General features: G+C 40.7%; 1 protein-coding gene across 3 annotated transcripts in view; it reads right to left on the bottom strand.

Annotated features, from left to right (window-relative positions):
• Nucleotides 1-340: 340 nt before the first annotated feature.
• The window catches only part of LOC141800906 (neurocalcin-delta A), an 87,056-nt gene continuing 66,372 nt past the window's right edge, over nucleotides 341-21,024 (bottom strand). For 2 of the 3 annotated variants that reach the window (XM_074683761.1, XM_074683762.1), the window contains 4 exons: nucleotides 19,556-19,967; nucleotides 7,962-8,067; nucleotides 5,226-5,345; nucleotides 341-2,316 (listed from right to left, as the gene is read on the bottom strand). In XM_074683761.1, the coding sequence (XP_074539862.1) occupies nucleotides 5,248-5,345; nucleotides 7,962-8,067; nucleotides 19,556-19,933 (582 nt within the window). In that variant the 5' untranslated portion in view covers nucleotides 19,934-19,967 and the 3' untranslated portion in view covers nucleotides 341-2,316; nucleotides 5,226-5,247. The remainder of the gene's footprint in view (nucleotides 2,317-5,225; nucleotides 5,346-7,961; nucleotides 8,068-19,555; nucleotides 19,968-21,024) is intronic. The other variant, XM_074683760.1, reaches the window with a different exon arrangement.

Here is a 21,024-nt window from a genome sequence, read left to right as displayed (position 1 = left end):
TAACTGTTAAAAACAATAAAGAAGACCTTGACCAAAAAACAAACAAACAAAAAAAACATTCACAGAATGGTTTTCTTTTTTTTTTGAAGAGTCTTACTGTCATGTTTGAACCTAGCATAAAAATGACAAACTTCTCCATTCTTTGTAAGAGGGGAAACTTACTAAATCTGTCCTGTATCAAACTGGTATCTTCCTCACTCTATGTATAAAAGATTGTCACTGGTAAACACAACATGTCCCATGAAGCAGACACCACATTCATGTTTGCACACATTAAACTGTAAATTTAATTCTTGCCTTTTAAAGTTGACCAAAAAAAACAAAAACAAAAAAAACAAAAAACAAAAAAAAAACAAGGTTCTTTGTTCCAAAACTGCAGTCACTAAATACAAGATACCATACAAATCCTACAAAATGCAACAATACAAACATTTTGTTCAACAGATAACAATTGTACAGTATAAATTTATACAATACTGTTTTTGTTTAAGTTGGCACTTAACCGCAAGATGCTAGAAATGTTACACCTGAAGGAGCTTTATAAAAAAAAACAACCAGACAAAGTCATTTAAAATACAGTAAAAGCAACACGTTGTGACAGTATCACTGCAGTAGTTGTTCTGGGTTTGTTTTTCTGCATCTTTTCTTTTTTTAATCTTAAAAACAAATAATAAACAGCAGTTATTTTATAAAACACTCTTCAGTTGGAGAACAAAGCAGAGAGTGAAACAGCTTGGTTGGACCCTGCGGAGGGCTCAGGTACATTCAGGTGAGGCTCACAGCGCTCCTGCTGTTTCACTGAGAAGGTCAAAATCCAGAAAGGAGGAAAGGTGGGATCAAATCCTCCTTTTTTTAAGTTTGATGGATGCTCATCTACTGATGTGTGTGTGTGTTATAAGAATGCTACTTGCTTTTGTTTCACTGTAAACCGTTTCATTCTTTTTGAATCAGACTGCGCTCAGCGTCTGAACTGAAGAGCTGATAAAAGTGGTAAAACAAATCAATCTGACATTGATAAGAAGCTCATAGCTGCAGCTTAAAGCAGTGTGTTTTCATTTACAGATTATTGTGCATTCTGCTCCTCCTGAACTCTCTGATGTGTCAGCTTGGGCAGTCTGTACGCTGCAGTAACACTGACGACTGGTAGCACTACTGATGGGGAACAAAAAAAAACACAGAGAAGCAGGCACGGCGCTGGCTTTGTGACTATATCTATAAAAATACACAGAAAACACACACATGCGCTAAGTCACATGCATACATGTTATTTAGTTTGTTCGTCTCTGCAGCCCACTGTTCACAACTGGTTCAACATGCAGCATTTCAAAAAAAACATCTAAAAGGGAAGTCTGAAGAAGTGTGTCTGCTCGCGTTGGAGAGGGCCTGCATGCTTAACATTCTGCAACAGCTTGGATAAACATTTCTTCAGAAACGAACACTTCTGGACTGTGCACTTTAGTTTATCTACATGGACTTTACAGAATAACCACAGAGCAGTAATCCACTCCTCTCCTGGGAAACTTTAAAACGTGACACCACTGGGACACATTAAAGGTCTCATCCTTCATCGAGTCAGAGAGATTTCACTAAAACAAACTACTGGTTTTGGGGCACGTTTGCATCGTAGCATATTACACTCTCATGTCATTTTTTTGTTCCAGCACAAAATATGAAACAAAGTCTATCAAGTTTGCAAAATACAGAAACACATGTACACATTCTCACAGTAGAAATAAAAGGAAACTAAAAGCAGTACTCGATCGGAGTTGACAAGTCCTCTGCAGATTGAATAAATCCACCCACAGTGGGAGCTGTTATTTCATACCGTCATATTCCTCTCTCCTCTTCTTGTTGCCTCATGCACAGACTCTGTCTATGATACACATACGAAGGACAGAGGGTCAGCTGGAGCCTCAGATTGGCACAGAGAGCCACACAAAGACACAGATACAGAGACTCCAGTTTACGCTGTATTTACAACCTACTGTGATCTTTCTACTCTGACTAAAGGAGGACTGAGGGCTCGTCATCAACTACAGTCTGCAGGTTTTTAACTACTAGAGAGGGAGGAGAGGGGTGGGGGTCTGGAAGCTTCAGGTTCAGGTTCAGTCTTTGTTGAACTCAGAGGGTTGGGATAAATAGCTCAAGGGTGGAAGGGGTGGGGTGGGGGTGGGGATATGTGGCTCTGTTTGCTCGTCTTTGAAGTCCTCAGTGCATATGTAAAACCTGTCGTCTTCATCATCATCAGCGTGTCATTCTTCATCAGTCTGCTCCGTGGTGGAGAGTTAAGGGCTTTGAGAGTCACCCACAGACACTCTGTGAAGAGAAACATGGAGGTGAGCAGTCAGATGGTGTAAACAGGTGTTGGTTTTTATGTTGTTGACTGTTGTTTGTTTTAATTCCTGAGCCCCTGGTGCTCATATGAGGACATCACATTTCTGTCTCTGAGGTCATGTCCACATGTGACTGGTATTTGGGAAACTGCTTGTATTTTTATACCTTTAAGCTGTCACCACACCAAGCCACAGCTGCATGTCACAGATTATATTTTTTTCTGAACATTGGTTTCATGTTTTCATGTTTACACTGGAAATTGAGCTTTTAGTTCCCAAACATCACAGCTGAATGATGGGGGCTCATTCTGATTGGCTGACACAGGTTTCTATGAAGGTATTTTGGGTGCAAAATCTTTGATCACCTGTAACATTGAATTTGTTGTTGTGTACATAGAATTTGTATGTGTATCAGTAAATCTTATTTCCCACACTCTATGAGTTGTGTACTTGTAAAATAAATTCTTATTTGTCATTTTTTTTCTTCCCACAAACACAACACAAAAATACACATTCACAAAATCATATTTACAGGTGCACTAATCCTTTTCTACAAGTCACATATTTCATTGTACTTCCACTTCTGCTGAGATATTTGGTCCAAAACTACAAAACGATCTGTCCTGCTCTGAGATTTGCAGACTTTTTGGCCAGTCAGAGAAAAACCACCCAGCCAATCAGAGGTTTCTATTCAATCGATAGTTTCATTCTGTTTTGGCACCAAATATCTCAGCTATTTTCGTGGTAAATTATTTCACACACTTAGTGGACAAGTTCACGTTCAGATTTGCACATATTCAAGTTCTTACCCCACCTTCACTCATAGGATACAGGTGAACAAGTATGTTTTGCATCTAGTGTGCTGCAACAATAGGTGCAAAATGTTAGCGCATCAGTGTTGAAATATGTGACATGTAGAAAAGAATTTCTGCATCTGTAAATGTGATTTGTTCACCTGGAATTATGATTTTGTGAATGTGTATTTTTGTGTTGTACTAGTGAGAAGAAAAAATAGACACATACAAGAAATTATTTGACAAGTACTCAACTCATAGAGTGTGGGGAATCGGACTTACTGATACACATACAGATTCAATGTACACAACAACAAATTCAATGTTACAGGTGATCAAAGATTTTGCACCCAAAATACCTTCATAGGTTTCACATCTGACAAATACTGCAAAATTTGGATTAGGCATTCTGCAAGCTGTACTTATCAGCCAATTTGCCCGATTACATGTGGACAAAAGTATTTTTAAAAACAAATGAGAGGGGAAATTGGTTTTTGAAAATACCCGGCTATGTGTGGACAAGACTAAGACTATGGAAGCAAATAAGAGACATAATTATTTGAATTTTAACAGCCACTAAACATTAAATACTGAAAAAAACACCACAAAATGCATGGCTTTGAATTATTTTACAGTGAAAAGCATGTATCTGAAATTATTTATCCTGAATTCATCTATTAAAAATTGGGATCCAAAAATTCAAGTTTCATAACTCAACAACAGAAGATTTCGCAAAAATTCAGTTCTTAATTCAGCTCTCTCTCGAAATTCGATCTTAACAACAAGATCTGTGTTCAAATGTAATTCTGATGACAGCTTTGGTATTGTACATGCCCTCGTTATGTTTCTCAATAAACTCACACTCCCTCCTGTCAGTCGCTTGGAAACATTCACTTTGAGGACCACGGTTGTAACAACCACATCTTTTTATATCATTTCCAATGAATAATCATGCATTGCGGTTCAAACGGAAGGAATGGCTGATTACATGATTAATGATTACTGACGACATGAAACGACATCACATCCTGTCTAAGAATAAGATTTATCTCTGTATAACTGTCTAACGAGAGCGTCCCACAACTCTGAGCAGAAAAAGCAACAACACAGACGTTAGCCGCTGAACTGTTAATCGCAGGCGATGCATTCACTGAACCTTGTAATTCTCTAACACAGCATCAGTTCATCGCAAATATAAGATTGGTATTGATCTTATTTGTTAAAAATAACGTGTAGTAAATGTATTCATTATATTTGATTATGGAGAAAAATGCACTGAGTAGAATATTAGTTAACACAGAAACCCATGCTGTGTCACAGTGTTTGAGAAAAATCACAATTGTAAATTCTCAGCTGTCTGTGAGCAACTTTTTATTTTTACAAGAGTGATTACGTCACTGTTGTAACTCACTGGCAAATGACAAAAGTGCCTCACCTGCTGGTGCTACCTGCTAAGGCAGACAGTTTTCACGTTGAGTGAAATAAAAAAACAGAGGAGGCAGCATCCTCTGTTCTTTTCAAACCCAGCACAGCTCAGTTTGGGCCGAAGTATCAAACTGTTGTTGAGTAAATCTTTGGAAACACTCATGAGGAGTCCACACAGATGCTCGGGTTGAAACTTTTTAAAAGACTCAGTTTTGTCAGAGGAGACTTGGAATGTGTACAAGAGGAGCCTCCACAGAAAGACGCTCAGAGAAAATCCTACACATGTAGGTTTGAATCGTAAGAAGCTTCTTCACAGCTCCCCCAAAATAACAGACCACCTCCCACTGAGTTTCTAATGCCCGTCCATGAAACACACTCAGTCACAGAGCTGGTGACACGGTGTATGACCCAGCCCACATCCTGCACGGTGCTCACAGTCTCTGAATAACTTCCCCCTCCAGTGAAAACCATCACACAGGAGGCTTCGGCTGCTCGTAGGAGAACCTCCGTCATCCCTGGGGCTGATCCTCCGCCTTCCTGCCAACAGCTCTTTCTCAAACTAACACCGTCAGGACGCCTTCAGATTCTCACCGAGCTTACAACACATTCCTGTTCACAGAAAGCTTTAGAAGCTAGTCGTACAGCAGGAGAGAAAGCTGGATTTGGGTCTTACAGATTGTGTTGATGCCTCAGGTCTAGAACTGTCCGGCGCTGCTGGGGTCACACTGCAACAGGCGGACGATGGAGGGGTCGCTCTTCGCTCCTTTGATGAACTCCTCCAAGGACAGCTTACCTGAAAGACACACGACACCAGCTCCAATCAGAAGAGGATTCATCCGAAATAAATTCAATGTTTTAAAACAAATCTATTTATTTATTTATTTTTTCCAAATTCAATTTCAAAAGGTGAGAATCAAGAGGTGACACATTCACTACACACAGAATTAACATGGTAGGCTTTTTTTGTGTAGATTTTTATGATTGTGTCTTAAAGTTTGTGGAATCCAGTAATCAATCCTCTTAAGTTCTTAAAAAACTTCCACACATGAATGAAAAACACAGCAACAACACGGAAATGCAGTCTGGTAGATTCCCTCCGGGTTTGAGGTGAGTTTTCTGGCCAATGAAGTGCAGTAACATCATGGTCAGTTAAACAGGTTTTGGTAATTTTGGTGCTGTGGAGCAGGAGCCAAATCTTGCTGGCAAATAAAATCAGAACGTCCATACAGATCATCAGCATCAGGAAGCCTGATGTGCGCCACAAAGTCCTGGTAAAGGTCTGCGTTGACTCTGGACTTCAGGGGAAACCAGTGAACCAAGAGCAGCAGATGGCATGGCCCCCCAAAACCATCACCAACTGGAAACTTGACTCTGAGCTTTAAGCAGCTTGGATTCTGAGCCTCCTCACACTGAGCTCCCACTGGCTCTGGAACGGTTGCAGTCCAGATACCGTGCGGATTTTCCGCAGGCTGCCACTCACATCAGCTCCAGATGGAGACTGCGGCTGGCTCCGGTGCCGGGTACGGAAAGGGCACTCGTGAGAGCAGAAGCTCTCGTGGGTTCATGTTCTTGTCTGGACTTGCGCAAGACCTTTATTCCTCGAATGTTTATTGTTTTTAATAACATTTCTTTTTTTTCTTGTATTATCCTTATAATAAGTATGGTATGTGTCATATCAAATGGGATGACTTTCCACTTCAAGGATGAGTCTCTTGTTGTCCATTATTGTCAAAATGAGTGAGGAGATGCTGTGCTGCTCACTTTTGCGACCTCGTGTCACCGGGTGTGATGTAATGTTTACATTTACTACTAGCGCGACTGTGCTGTCAAAGAAGAGTCAAGTTACATTTGTTTAGACACTGGTTTGACTTAAAAAAAAATCGGATCTTTATGCCACCCGGCAATTCACTTCCTGTATAGCCCGTCATATTTCATTCAGCTTGACGCAGACCCTCTCCGGCATCCAGAAAAGATAGACTTCTTGCAGATTCTTTCCGTAGTGCCGTACGGCTCCTGCAAGCGGACTCGCACTGCGCGGGGCTAATGTGAGCCTACAACAGTGATTTTAATGATACGGATTACATGCAGAAGCCGCACCGGACCTGCAGCGGATTCAGTGTGAGCCTGGGGTCACTCTTCCTTTAGACTCTGGCTCCCTTAAAGGATAACCCGTGTTTTTCACCAATATTCCATCATGGTCTGTTCCGGGTTAGTCCTCTGCTGCAGTGTGTGTCACTCCAGACAGCGCTGTGTGGCTGTAATGACCTCTGAACTGACGAAGACTTTGTTTACGCTTGCCCCTCCGCGCATGCGCAGTGCGGCTCATCGTTTCAGGGGAAGACAGCAGGCTACATGACGACACGCGTAGGACCACTGTCATTGAAACGTGACGTGTCCAGAGTCAGACGGGAGGGGCAATCATGGCTCAAAGTTTCACACAGCCCTTGGAGAGTCTTAAATATCTGCTCGGAACACATTTCTTTGTGCTGGCCTTTAATTCCTTTTGTTTGCTCTTTTTTACTGTCGCTATATTTATTTGTTATTGTGTTTTCGATGTGAACTTTTTAACCATTAGCTTTTTTTCTCCTGTTTGCAGCCTTGACAGCACCGTGGGCCTTTTTAAAATATGCTCTATAAATAAACTTTGACTTGGTTTTATAACATGTTACAGTTTAAGTCAGGCACTGTTTAAAGTTAAAACGTGTTTTGCATGAATTTGTCCTGAAATGTAACCAAACACGAGCTTCACAGTCAGTCTGAGCCTTCAGACTTGAACTAGTGAGTGACTTTGTACCAACAGATGGCGATGTGGAGCAGGCTCCTGTTCACACTGATATCAGAGGAACTGAACACACTGCCATTGATGCTCACTCTTCAGGATCACCATGACACATCTCAGGTCTGCTCCTTTGTCCTCTTCCTCTCTGTTCACTGCTCTGCTCCTCTTCCTCCTCTCTGCGTCCTCTGCCCAGGACCCGCTCAGAAGTGTTTGTGCCTCAGGATCATCCTCCTCAGTGTGCGTGTGTGTGATGACTATCTCAGGTCAGGTGTGATCTCTGCAGTCAGTAAACTGCTGCTTCAGTTCTGGAGGGTTTCGAGAGTCCCTTTGTAGAGGACAGTGACAAAAGCTGCTGGCGAGCCAGGTGGCTGCGACAAGCGTTTGTGTTTCTTTTCACTGAAAACCTCATTCAACAAAGCAGCCCATCAGGGTTCAGTGGTTTGTGGAGAGGCAGATGATTCTGTGTGTCAGCTCAGGTCATGAGGCAGAATTAGACTTGGCAGGAACACACGCTGCAGCCGTTCATGACTGACTAAATGACCCCGAGGTTTGGAGCCAGTTTCCTTTAAATCAACCTGCTATGATGTGACACAAACCCAGCGTAAATTAGAGTAGATAAAACAATCCTACCGTCCCTGTTGGTGTCCATCTGCCTGAAGATCTTCTCCGTCCTCTTCTCAGGTGTCGACTCGTCCTCAGGCATCTTCATCACAGACGACACCATCTTATAGATGGCCTAAAAAGAGACACAGTGAAGTCAAATCAACATCTCTGAGCACTCTTCATATGAATACACCATCTGATCCAGCAGTCAGGGCAGTTTGAACTCCATTAAACTCAAACTTTCACTAATCCTACAACTTCAGCAATGACTGTGTGATACAGAGGAGATGTTTTAAACCATGTTTGGTGTGAGATTAAACTCATGAAATAGTGCTAATAACAATACTCTGGGCTAAAAATGTTGATTGCAGGTCAAATAAGTCTTTAAAACAGTTTACTGATTTTTAGTAGAGAAAAGGTGAGGTTTAAATTCATCAGTTTGTGATGATGGAACAAGGATGTCTGAGTTTTATACCAACCACGAAAAGAAACGGTTCACACCCGAGATTTTTTTTTCAAGTTTTTTAGAAAGCACAAAAAACTGATCCATATCTTGAATATTTAATATGATTTAAATATTCTTTTAACTTAACAAGGTTATGACATCTAGGGATGATCCTGATCTTGGTAATGGGTATTGATCAGATCCAGCCCCTCAAAGCTGGATCAGGCAGGAAAAGGCTGATCCATGGTGCCGATCCAGGCAACCAGCTCTATGCCTTTTCTTATTTTTTTTTTTTTACTGGCGTTCTTGGCTACTTGATTTGAAATGTTACCTCTGATGCACTTTCTTTGTTTTTTGCTGGATTACCAGTTACCAGTCTACAGTCTACAGGGTATAACAGTTTACAAATAAATAGCAATTTCTGTTCATTCTGAAGCTTTTTTTTGTTTTTACCAAAATGCTGTAAACATTCAAATATTTCATATTTTAAAAAGATATTAACTTCAGTAATTCCATGTACTCGTTTTTTTGTTTTTTACCCCAAACATTACCAGTCTTATCCCACAGTAAGGCATGCAGGTTATTATTCAACACTGGTATCAGATTGGTATCTGTTGATACTCAAAGCCCAGGTATTGGTATTGAAACCAGAATAGTTGTATTAGTGCATCTTCAATGACAAAAAATCACTACTGACATACTAATAATGTCTGACATAATTATTGGCAATGTCTGTCAATTGTGTAACATGAGAAAATTTGACTTAGGCAATTTTTGAACTTGCCTCTGTGACTTGAGCAACTCAACACCTTCAGTTTTGTTAACAATAAAGCATGCTGCTTGGCGCCGCCCTGTTGGCTATGGCTGCCTGTTGCAGCAGCTCTCTCTTCTTTGTTTCTTGTAATTTTTTTGTCTCTTTTTCATCATCTTTGTATTTGGAGTGGATCATTATTTTGCATGGTTCATTTGTTGGTCATGGACACCAAACTTTTTGTGGCTTCAGTGATAATTTTACTACTTTTCTCCTGTGTTTGTCTGGAGATCCTACATGTAACCATGGCTGCATTGTTTACATATGAAATCAGCTGTTAGCAGCCTGTAGCATGTCAATGCTAACTGGTGTAAGGCCTGATGTTTCCCCACAAGGTGAGTAGAAGGAGGTGAGGACGACGTGCTGGTTCTCAGGTGAGCTAAGAAGGGACGACATGGACCTGTCCTTCCATCCATCGTTGTTGGGAACATAAGATCTATCTTCAATACGATGGACAAGCTAGCTGTATTAATCTAGCAACAGACGGAATACCAGAGTACAGAGTAGCATCATGCTATTCACAGACATGGCTAACAGAGCTAACACCAGACACCAACGCCATGTTGGAAAAGCTTCACCTGCTGTGAGCAGACAGGATCCAGGAGACAGAGACTGAACAGACTGCTGGGGAGGCTCAGTCCTGGACCCTGTGGAGGTGGAGACTGGCTGAACTGGAGAGTGGTGGATGGGCTGTCGTCATCTATTTCTTATGGACCTTTTTGCACTTTCTATACACTTTCTTACTTTTGTTTTCTTGATTGCTGCTGTGACTTCAATTTCATTGTACTTGTCACAATGACAATAAAGTTCTATTCTATTCTATTCTATTCTATTCTATTCTATTCTATTCTACGTTTGACTCCCATCTCTCCCTTCACTCACCTAGTTTGGTTTAGTTTGGTTGGTGCTTTTTTAATGCCTCTCCACACACGCACACACACAGGCATACAGCCATCACTTTACACATAACAATGATTAAACTGATATTCTTTACTTAATTCATTCTAGTTTAAGGAATTATATTGGCTCAGGTTAACCTGGTTTATTAACAAATCTCTCTGTTAACTGTTAGCCTAGGTGTGGTCTCCTTTTTGTTATGACTTTTGAGCCAGGTCATGGCACTTACCAACAGGGGATCAGCCCCTTGTTATGGAAATAATTGCAGCATCTAGGTAAATTTCCTTCTCTTCTTGAAGCATCTGCCATCTCGACAAGCTTGTATTTTTGGGATGGGTTAAAATAATGTGTCAAATGCAAATGTTGGCAGGTGTGGTGTCAGTGAGAGATGCTGGCCTTTGGTAGTTCTTTTACTAAGTAAAAATTCTGGACACCTCTAATTTTGATTTAAATGCCTGAAAGGAGCTTTCTGAACTATCCTCTTAAACCGTCAAACTATTCCTGTGCTCTATTTCCAATAACTGTGATACTACGTCCAATGTTAGCTTGATATCTGAATACATATATTTGGTCAAATAGCTGTGAGATGATATTAAACAGTGCATACAATCAGTAAACCTGATGTTTACAGAATGAACCTTTGACTCAGAGCTAATAAACTCTTATCTCTTGCAGTGCTTCACTATTCTTTGATTACAGTTAAGTCAGGTGTCCAGGGCTGATGGTGTTGTGTTCCCTCTGCTCTGTGCTGCTTTGTGGGAAGTTAAATGGTCAATGGTGAAATCACCACCCATTCTGTTTCTAATGAGGAGGTGTGTTTGAGGGGGAAAGGTGGAAGCTGATGTGTGAACAGATGAGGCTGATTGTGATTACGATGAGTGCTCTGAGGGCTTTGAATAGGTTCTGGTTATGACTTCAGTTCCACAGTGATGGGGCGGTTTAGCTGTGATTCACTATAACTCGAGCACACGAGGCAGTCGTAGTAATTATCAGACCTCATTTCAGTCCCATAAATCCATCCTTCCAATCCCTGAGAGAACATGAAGCCAACAGAAGATACTGAGTGTTAGCATTTAGTCTCATTAAGAGCAACCCAGAAAATACTGTTTAATCCCTGAATTAGCAACAGTAACACTTTAATATAACCATCATCTATAAAGGGTTTAAAGCTGTTAACAAACAATAACAATTATTTACTAATAATCTTTGATGCTTTAACTGATGTAATGTGAAAGTTTATTGATGCTCACATTATAACTTTTCATACACTTTATAAAATGTTTGTTAATGATGACCAAATAATTTAAAACCTTTCATAAATAATGTAAAGAGCAATTATGAAAATTATTTGGATGGTCATTATAAAGTTGTAACTGTTGTTTGGTGATAATGGTTTATAAACCATGTATAAAGTAATTGACTTATGACTAAGTCCCGCCCTCAAACACAGTGAGCCAATTACAGTGAGCACAGCCATTCCCATACACTCTGATATTCTCTGCTCATACGTCCATTTAAACGCATTTCAGAAGGTCAGTTTTAAATCGACTTTTTATGAAATTTTGGGTTTAAAAATGTTACAAAGGTGTTCATGGGGTACATGCAACACTGACACAAAGTATCCTGAGTGGCTGGGTGATGAGGTGTATTTTTAACCCTTTCCTAAGACACATCTGAACAGAGAAAAGTGTCTTCTTTGGATGAAGTTGTGCACTAGAGCACAACATCAACTCTCTGTGAATAAATGTTAACAAGAGTGTCTCCACCTTTTTTAAGGTAAACTGACATCATATTTGAGGCAACAGATGAAATGTTATCTTTAATATCTCTGGCGTAAGCTAAAGTTAGCCTAACGTTGGCTCCTAGCTGTGTTGTTCTTCATGTCTCTTTGTTTGTTGGGAGTTCATTGGCCTGTTTTGTTCTTGTTTTTGTTCTTTGGTGATCAGATGCTGTTTATCAGGTTTGCTCTGGGAGCTGTAAACTTAGTCTGTAACTGAAGCTTTTTATTGAGCTTCTCAACAATAAAATGACTCATATTTCCCTCCAATGTGGACTTTAGAGACTTTTGGTGACTGAAAGATGATCTGTGATCTTTCTGTCTCCAAAAATCATCAACAGCATCCTGTGACATGTCTCATACTGTGACACCTGTCATAGCACCTGTTACTGAATGTTCACTGTTTGTCTGAGTGAGTGCAAAAACTGAAATCAAAGCAAATGTTTGTCCAACAAAAGTAAGTCTCATTCACCTGAAAAATAGAAAATGACAAGATATTAAAAGACTAAAACGATGCCTGAACAGCTTGTGCTGTGTAAAAAACTGTGCGTGTGTGTACTTACCTTACCTCAGTGGCTAATTTTTCCTCCTCTTTACAAGCAGTTCAGGCATTAATTTTGTCTTTTAATTTCTTGAAATAAAACATTTTTATGGACTTGTCTGGTGAATGTGGCTCATAATAGAGCTAACAGGACATTTTTCTTGCAACAAGTATGTCATAAACTAAGATTTTAGCTGCTGCAGAGGGAACAACCAATAGAGAGCAGAACACACATTTAAAAAAACCATGACAGCTATAATAACTGTTGTATTACGACTTTGAAAATAAGTTTTCTGAAGCAACGTTCTCGATAAAAGTGTCTTTATCTGTTTCTCTGCTGTGTGTGCTCTAAAAGAAATGGTAAAATCTCCAAACCCTCCTGTTCAGTTAATGTTCTGACGAGGCCTGTGGGATTGATATCATACTGCTGGAGTGAGAGCCTTGACAATATGGTGTTGATAAAAGACAGCATGACTAATATGGACCAGTAAGTCCTGATCCATCTGTAAGCAGTGAGACAACGAGGAGGATGTGACGACCAACACACCGAACATCACTCCTGTTTATGATCAGCATCCACCGACTGTTTATCACTGAGGACAGAAGGCCTTGAAGCAGACACTCAGAGGGAGTTCACTGACTGATGTGTTGGTGTTCATTATGTTTTTTCTCATCATCCCTCCTCTGTTCAGCTTATCCTTTAACAAACAACTGCAGTCAGAGTGAGTCATGTTTTAAATATTAAAATCATTGCTTAATAATAAAAAACACATTAGTTTATGTGACTTTAATCTCAATTTTAAAATGTAAATGTATGTTTTTTATTGTTTTTACAAGCATCCTTTTGTAATCTAATATTACTGCCAGGTAGTGGTCAAAGAGCATCTGAAAGGTCAAAAATCTTGGGGTAGTATTAGACTCAGACCTTAACTTTAACAGCCACATTAAATCAATAACATCAGCAGCTTTTAACCATCTAATAACATCACCAGAATCAAAGGAGTAGTCTTTAAACCTGACTTAGAAAGGCTAATCCAAAGGTTTGTCTCCAGCAGGTTAGACTCCTATAACAGTCTGATCACTGGGCTCTCAAAATCAGCTGAAAGACAGCTGCAGAACATCCAGAACACTGCTGCTCCAGTCCTGACCAGAACCAGGAAATGCGACCATATTAGTCTAGCGCTCAGGTTTCTGCACCTGCTTCCTGTGGCTCAGAGAATTAAATTTAAAACAGCTCTGCTTGTGGTTTAGAGCAAAAGCACATTTCTGACATGTTAGAGTCATATGAACCAACTTGGACTCTGAGAACTTCAGGAGGGGTCTTCAACTGGTGCCCAGAGCTGGGGCTAAACACGGTGATGCTGGGTTTTAGTTTTATGCTTTACAAATAAATGTGCCCTTCCTTAAAAGACGTTTTAATAAAAACATTCAACAGTAAAATACTTCCATGATAACATTCTAAATGACACAAGACAGAATTAGTGCAAGTTGTTGGAGAATTACAGATTTCTGTATCTTCTTGTGTCCCCAGATCTTTGGGAACCTGGGTCATGGAATGGACAGAGTGTATCAGATCTCTTCTAAGTTTAAGTGATAAACCACATCATTCGTCCAGACTTTAAAGGAGAGCACAGTTACTCATTTCTACTCTGTCAGAATTTCTCTTTTTTACTGTAACTAGGCTGAGCTTTGAGACTTGTTGCAGGGTTGCTGAAGGGTTGAAAAGTAGTCAGAGAAGCACAAAATAACAAGATAATCAGTAGATAACGTTTTTTTAAACATGACACTGTCGAACTGAAAAATGTCTTACTAAATGTTTTACTTCTGTCACATTTTGCAGATACACTGGGGTCTACCCCAACCTGTTTAACTTGGACTTAAAGGTAAAGAGACTTCTAAAAAATATTTTTACCTGAAATGCCTATCAGAGTGATCAGTGATCAGAGCTGGCACTCAGCATCTCTTTGTCAACAAATAAATAAAACACTTGTGACCAGGAAGCCATATGTTTTACCCTGTGATTCATTACTTCACATTTTCTTAGCACAATATTTTCAGTTGTGCTTAGAAATGTCTTCCAGGCCTTCATAAAGCATCACTGATAAGGTTATGTTCTGTAGTTAAAGGATGTGTCAATGACACTGTGTCAAACTCTGATGTCTCACCATGAACAAGGAAGTATAAGGTCCAATCTGCTTCAAATTTCACACACGATTTCAAAGTCTGCCTACCAACAAATCTATGAGCTCATTTCCATGGAAATGCAGTGACCTGTTCCTAATTTAACACACGTGATTACAGTCCCACTCTGGACTCACATACACATGCATCCGGGTGATAGGAATAGCACCTGTTGGACACAAGTAATTTTCTTTACCGTATTTTCCGCACTACAAGGCGCACCTAAAAGCCTACAGTTTTGTCAAAAGCCGACAGTGTGCCTTATAATCCGATGCGCCTTATATATGGATCAATATTGATCAATCATGGGTACCATAGTTAGGGGGCGTCGCCGGAGTAACAGCGGTAAGCAGTAGAACCTGTAAAGAGGAATTCTGCTAAGTGCTAACATTAGCTCACAGGCTGGCCCAGGCTTCTTCTTTTGTTTATTGTTAGAGCAATATAGCGCCCCCCAAAGGTCTGGCATTTGAACTGATCTCTGGAAACGGCTTTTGTGGACGACAGAAACGGCTTCGTCTTTACAGCGTACTTTTTTTGAAAACAGCACAGAAAATAGTTGGATAGGAAAATGTGCAGCTCCGTGTGGCTATAGCTTCTACTCTATGCGCCTTATAATGCGGTGCGCCCTATTTATGAAAACAGTTTTCAAATAGGCCATTCATCGAAGGTGCGCCCTATACTCCAAAGCGCCTTATAGTGCGGAAAATACAGTACTCCCATACACACCTTCAAAGATGCTTCAAAACATCTGCAATCTTTAACGATCTCTCATTATAAATATATCAGAGTCACGGCCATGCCTATTGGTGAAAAGCAGGATAGCAGCCTAGTCTATGTTTAAAATTACCCATGTATGCTTGCTGTAGGGGCCAGACCTCATTTACATTCATGGGTTTCCTATGGAGACTCTATCTTCCTGAGCAGCCCTAAGAGGTGAATTATTCTAAATGACCAGGATGAACGCTGTCTGTCCAGCCTATCAGGACAAAGGACTTCACTATGAGCCTGTTAGCAGGGCTGATAGCGCCCCATTGTGATGATGAGGTAGACAGAGGTCAGATATCAGCAAATGATGGGCAGACGAGACTGTTCTATATTTCCTCCCATTTTTTTCCAATTATCTGAGGAGATTTCCACATTATACAAAGAAAATGGGCCAGACTAGATTTAATCTTTCTCATTCAATTATTCCCACAGCAGAGGTAATTATGAGCATCATCAGCGCTTACACACACTCTGCAGGAGAGAGCATCAACGTGCTGGAGTGAGCTTCAGCTCCAAGTCACCGCAGCAAACGGAGGAAAGTGTGAACAAGAAACAAGGAGACCTGGAGACATTTTCATTTCTGATGCTGGCCAGGTGAGAACAGGCCAGCAGGTGTGAGGGTAAAGTGTTATGTATGCTTTCACTGGGTCTATCATCTGATGCAGACTGATGAAAACTTTATGTCATATTTTTTTATATGCAGCAGCTCAACTTTGGCAGAAGTTACAGCTACCTGAAAACTTTTCTCCTCCGCTGGCTTTCTCTGTGCAGAGGCGTTTGGCTTTGAACTGGTGGAGTCAAACGGCTGAATACATGGAGATGGATATGAAAAGGGATGAATAGTGTGTGTGTGAGGCAAACGGATAAATTGAGGTGGCCCTGGGCTCTTTCTAAAGCTGCACTTCAGCTTTGATGTATGATACTATCTGATCTAACAAATCAAACGCAGCTTCTACATTTTCATGGTTTAGCTCTTACTAAGTTGGCGCTAATGACTGTTTGTTTCATTTGTGTAGTGCAAAAGATCCACCTTAACAAACCAGCCAGGAAATGCTCCTTGCAGTGAGGACAGATCAACTCAGCACTTATAAATCCACATTCCTCCACAAAGGCAGAGCTCTGAAAGGCTCTTGTCTTCTTGCTCACTGATGAGCCCTGCAGACACCCAGACCTGAGTGTCTGAGTCATGCTTTCTTTTCTTTTTGTCCTTGTGTGCAACACCACCTTTTGATGGAAGTGAGCAGAGGACGTATATGTAGCCAGGATGATCAAAGTAGAGGCCGGCTAGGCTGCTGCAGCCTTGAGAGAGGGAGGCTAAATGAACCCTGAAGGGAGGATGCGTGGGCACATGGAAGCATTATGGATTCATATATGCTACTATAGACCGCCTTTGGCAACCTTGGTTTCATTACCTCAGCTCTCTCGTAGGGATGCTGGAGGTTTGGCTGTTACGATTTTAGCCAGAGAAATAATCACAAGTCATGATTATCCCTGTTCTTATCTGTTCATTAATGTCACAACAATTTTAAAAGGCTCCTTCCCCAGAGAAAAAGTTCTTAGTTCACTTTTATCATCACTACTTAGCCTTTCCTCTACAAAACTTGTGCATGTTGGAGCAAGTGCGCTAAAGACTAGTTTGCTAATTGGATTGGTTTGGTCTGGTGTCCCTCTGAATGACTCTGAGTTCTGTCGGTGTGTGAAATAAAGTTCAGTCAGAGGTCTCTGTTAGCAGAGTCTTCTCTAGCAGCACCTTTCATCTGAACTGGACTTGTTTTGATACAACATCATGTCCATGTGCTGCCACTAGGTGTCACTTTCTTTTGGTTGTGACCATAGACTGTAACAAAATGGGCGTCATCTTGCTAGGCTTGAGGTGAGGTCGCCACAAAAATGCTCCCCCTGGTGGCTGGCTGCAGTATAGGTAAAAAACAATCCAGCTCTCCAGTCATTGCATATGGTTTAAACGAAGTTTCCTTTTCGTTAGTTATGAGAGGTTAAAAACAAGGTTTTATGTCACATTTAACGATGATTGACAGCTGCCGTTCTTGTGTGCTTTTTTCAGGGATTGTGAAATATATTCGGAGGTACAGTCAAGAAATGATAAGACTCTTGAAAGAAAGATATGATCATTATTTTTGTCACTGGGCTCCCCTCAGATTCTCCCAGAATCCCTCACAGTCTCTACTGCGCAGACTCTAGCTGCACAACTGCTGCCAATGGTGGCGCCTGTGACAAGGGACTTTTGGCTTCAAAACCTGAAATGTTTAAGCACGGTTAACTGTAAAACAGCTTCAGGATGTAAAGACTGATAAAAAAGAAATTAAGTTTATTTCTAAAACAGGGACTATAGAACATTAGAGAGGGTAAAGCAGCATGGTGCACTATAAGGTTGAAACCAGTTGAGAGTGGAGATGCAGCTAACTCCATAGGTTAACTCCACTCATCCTTTCTATTGGATGAAAGACATGGTCCATTGGTGTAAGTAATAAATGTTAAAAGGTGTAACCCATATTTCATAAACCCCGATACTGTGGAAAAAAAATTACTATGGATATGATTTTGAAAGTATATGACACTGTAAGGGGCTGATCGTTATTTAAATAGGACCGGGGTATTGTTGGGACGGGATTAAGATTTTCAAGCCTGGTGACGTGAGGATAAACGTGCTGCTATGAAAGTGACGTGTGCACAAGTGGGAAATACAGTCTTTGGGGAAATACCATTGTGGACCACGCAGGGTAACTTTATATAGGGGAGTAAAAACCAAAACCTCTGAGTAAAATACGAATGGAAAACAAACAAAAGAGCATACAAAACTTAACAAATTAAAGTTGCATGACCCCCCCCCCCCCAAAAGCCAAAATAAAAACCTTATGCCCCCCCCACTGCTCCAAAAAAAGTTTGGGAACCCCCCCTGTTTTGGACCAACCCCATTTGCATATAAATATCGATCAGCCCCTAAAAAATAAAATTTATTTTTTAACCAACTTAATAAAGAATAGAGGGCGAAAACATTGATGTCTACAGCATTCTGACTTGCTTAACACAACAAAAACCATATTACCAAGTTTAGAAATGAAATATATTAGATACACTTTGAGTTGATATTTCACAACAAATAGTGTGTTTCATCTGTAGACTAACATAACCTGTAGGAAGGTGAATTATTTAATACTTGTCATGCTTTTTTGGTTACACCATTTGATAATTTAATGGGACTAATTCTTTAATTGGTAAAAATGGTAGAAATGTCATATAAAAATATAATACTGTCAACTACTCATTTAAACTAACATCTAACATGTTGTTTTAACAAGTCTAAAGCTGAGTTTTGATTTGGACATCATACCAAAACTCATCTGTCGCTGTCCACACCACAGATTTGAAGGAAGTAAAAAGAAGCAAACATTGGTGAAATGCAGTATGCTAATATAAATTTGGTCAACATGCTGCTATTGCTCCTCCTGAATACATCTTTTTTTAGTTAATTAAGACTCCATTCAGCGTTAAAGTTGAGTTGTAAACACAGAAATCTTCACTTCAACCAGAATATAATTGATCAGCATTTCCCACAGAATGGAAATGTGATCATTCAACCCCAACGTTCACACATTTGAATAACTTTCACTTCCTCAATAAAAAACAAGTCAGCTTGCAGAGCTTCCGACACAGTCAGGCTTTTGGTGTAAATGTCTTTTTTTATATTTACAGACTGACTCTGCAACTTTAAATTAAGGAGTGCTCTCAACTAATACATAAATGTAACAGTGTAAGATATTTGACTGTTCCAGTACAGATTCAGTATTATGTGATGTGTTAGACTATCTCTGTTTTTGACTTGGGCACAGCTGATAAAAATCTTTCCTCTTAAACTGGACTAAAAGCCACATTAAGGGAGAGAGGCTCATAAAGTCTAGATGGTTTTTCCACCTGGGAAAGGAACACTTCCAATCACTCTCAATATCTCATGGCTTAAACCTCTGCGCTCTTCTTCATGTGCTCATAAAAACTGTTCCCTTTTTTCTTTCTTCTTCTCCTTTTTTCATTATCATATGTCAGTTTGCAAACAGCTTTCAGATGAACGTCAACTTAAACTCCCAGCTCATGGATTGATACACGACTGTTCTGAACAGTCTCGTTGTCACAGAAAGAGCTGAAGCCACACACTGTTCGATCTCATTTGTTTGCTTTCATGCACACTCACCTGTACGATCTCCAGCATCTCAGCTTTACTGATGTACCCATTCCCGTCCAGGTCATACATACTGAAGGCCCACTTCAGCTTCTGCTCCAGCTTTCCACGTGACGTCACGCTGAGCGCGATGATGAACTCCCGGAAGTCTATTGTCCCATCTCCGTTAGCATCGAATGTGCGAAAGACGTGCTCTGCGAACTTGGAAGCGTCTCCGTAAGGGAAGAAGTTCCCGTAGATCTTCTTAAACTCCTCCATGGACAGGTTGCCGCTGGGGCAGTCCCTCAGGAAGCCCTTGTACCACTCCTGGATCTCGTGCTCGGTGAAGTCGGTGCTCTCCAGGAGGTCCTGCATCACCTCAGGACGGAGCTTACTGTTCTGCTTCCCCATGACGGTCGGTTCTGTCAATTATCAGCACACACAGCTGGAAGACAGGCAGACAGACAGGCAGACAGAGGGCTTGGTGTTAGAGTGGTGTGAACATAAAGACTGCTGCTGCGCTCTGTTGATGGACCAATAATCTGATGCGTCAGCTGACAGATTTCTGTCACTGTGAGGAGAGCACTAACACACGTTGTAGAGATACCAGGAATTATTCTGACACCTCAAAATGAGTTCTTCTTGTTGACGGTGTCACAGGAAAATGTTTACATCAGGAGCCCAACACAAAAACTGTTCAACTGTATCCCACTAAAGGTTAGAGATCCAGCTTTTCAAGTCTTCATTGATTCTCTTTAAGAGCTATATAGCTATAGTTCTACATGTTTAGGGTGTTTGTTTTACCTGCTTTCTGTCTCTCCCACATTATTAAGGCCCAATTATGCGTTAAATACAGATCCAGATACAGGTGGAGCCATCTATTCGTGCTCTGCGTTCATTTTGTCTATATTTCTGCATGTTTCCATAAAGCTTACAAATACAGGCCCAATGGAGCACTATCACTGGTAACTGTGGGGACAGTGTTGCTGTTATGAAACTCTACGGACACGGAGAAGAAATATCAGTGGTGGAACTTTTGGGATGTAACAGCCTCACCAACCTCTGCCTCTAACAGCACTGCCTCCATTTTTGTCTTTCATGCAAGAGGTACATTAGCAACACTTCCTCGATAGTCGCCATGTTTGTTTTTGAGTTTGTTGTCATAAACTTTTGGCTCTGGGCTGCTCCCCCTGGTGGATGTATTGGTTAACAACAGCAATGCCAACGTAAAGGATGTATGGAAGTATGAGAGCAGTGACCATAACATTGTTAGAAAAAGACAGATACATTGTTGTACGTAGGGACGGACGGGTACTGGTATCAACATTGGGTGGTGTGCTGATACCAGCCTTTTTTCAAGGTATCAGCACTCTGGAAAATTGCTGATACCAGCAGCTGATACTCAAGGCAAAAAAATTGTCTGTTGACCAAGATCCCCTCGCCAGTGGTTGCCGCTACTTCCTGCGGTTTAACACCACGGCAATACCGCGCCAGGTTCTGTT

The sequence above is a fragment of the Halichoeres trimaculatus genome, unplaced genomic scaffold (genome assembly GCF_033239565.1).
Source record: "Halichoeres trimaculatus isolate MK-OKI-2021-1 unplaced genomic scaffold, fHalTri1.1 fHalTri1_scaffold_12, whole genome shotgun sequence".
NCBI lineage: Eukaryota > Metazoa > Chordata > Actinopteri > Labriformes > Labridae > Halichoeres > Halichoeres trimaculatus.
This window is presented reverse-complemented; position numbering and strand designations above follow the sequence as displayed.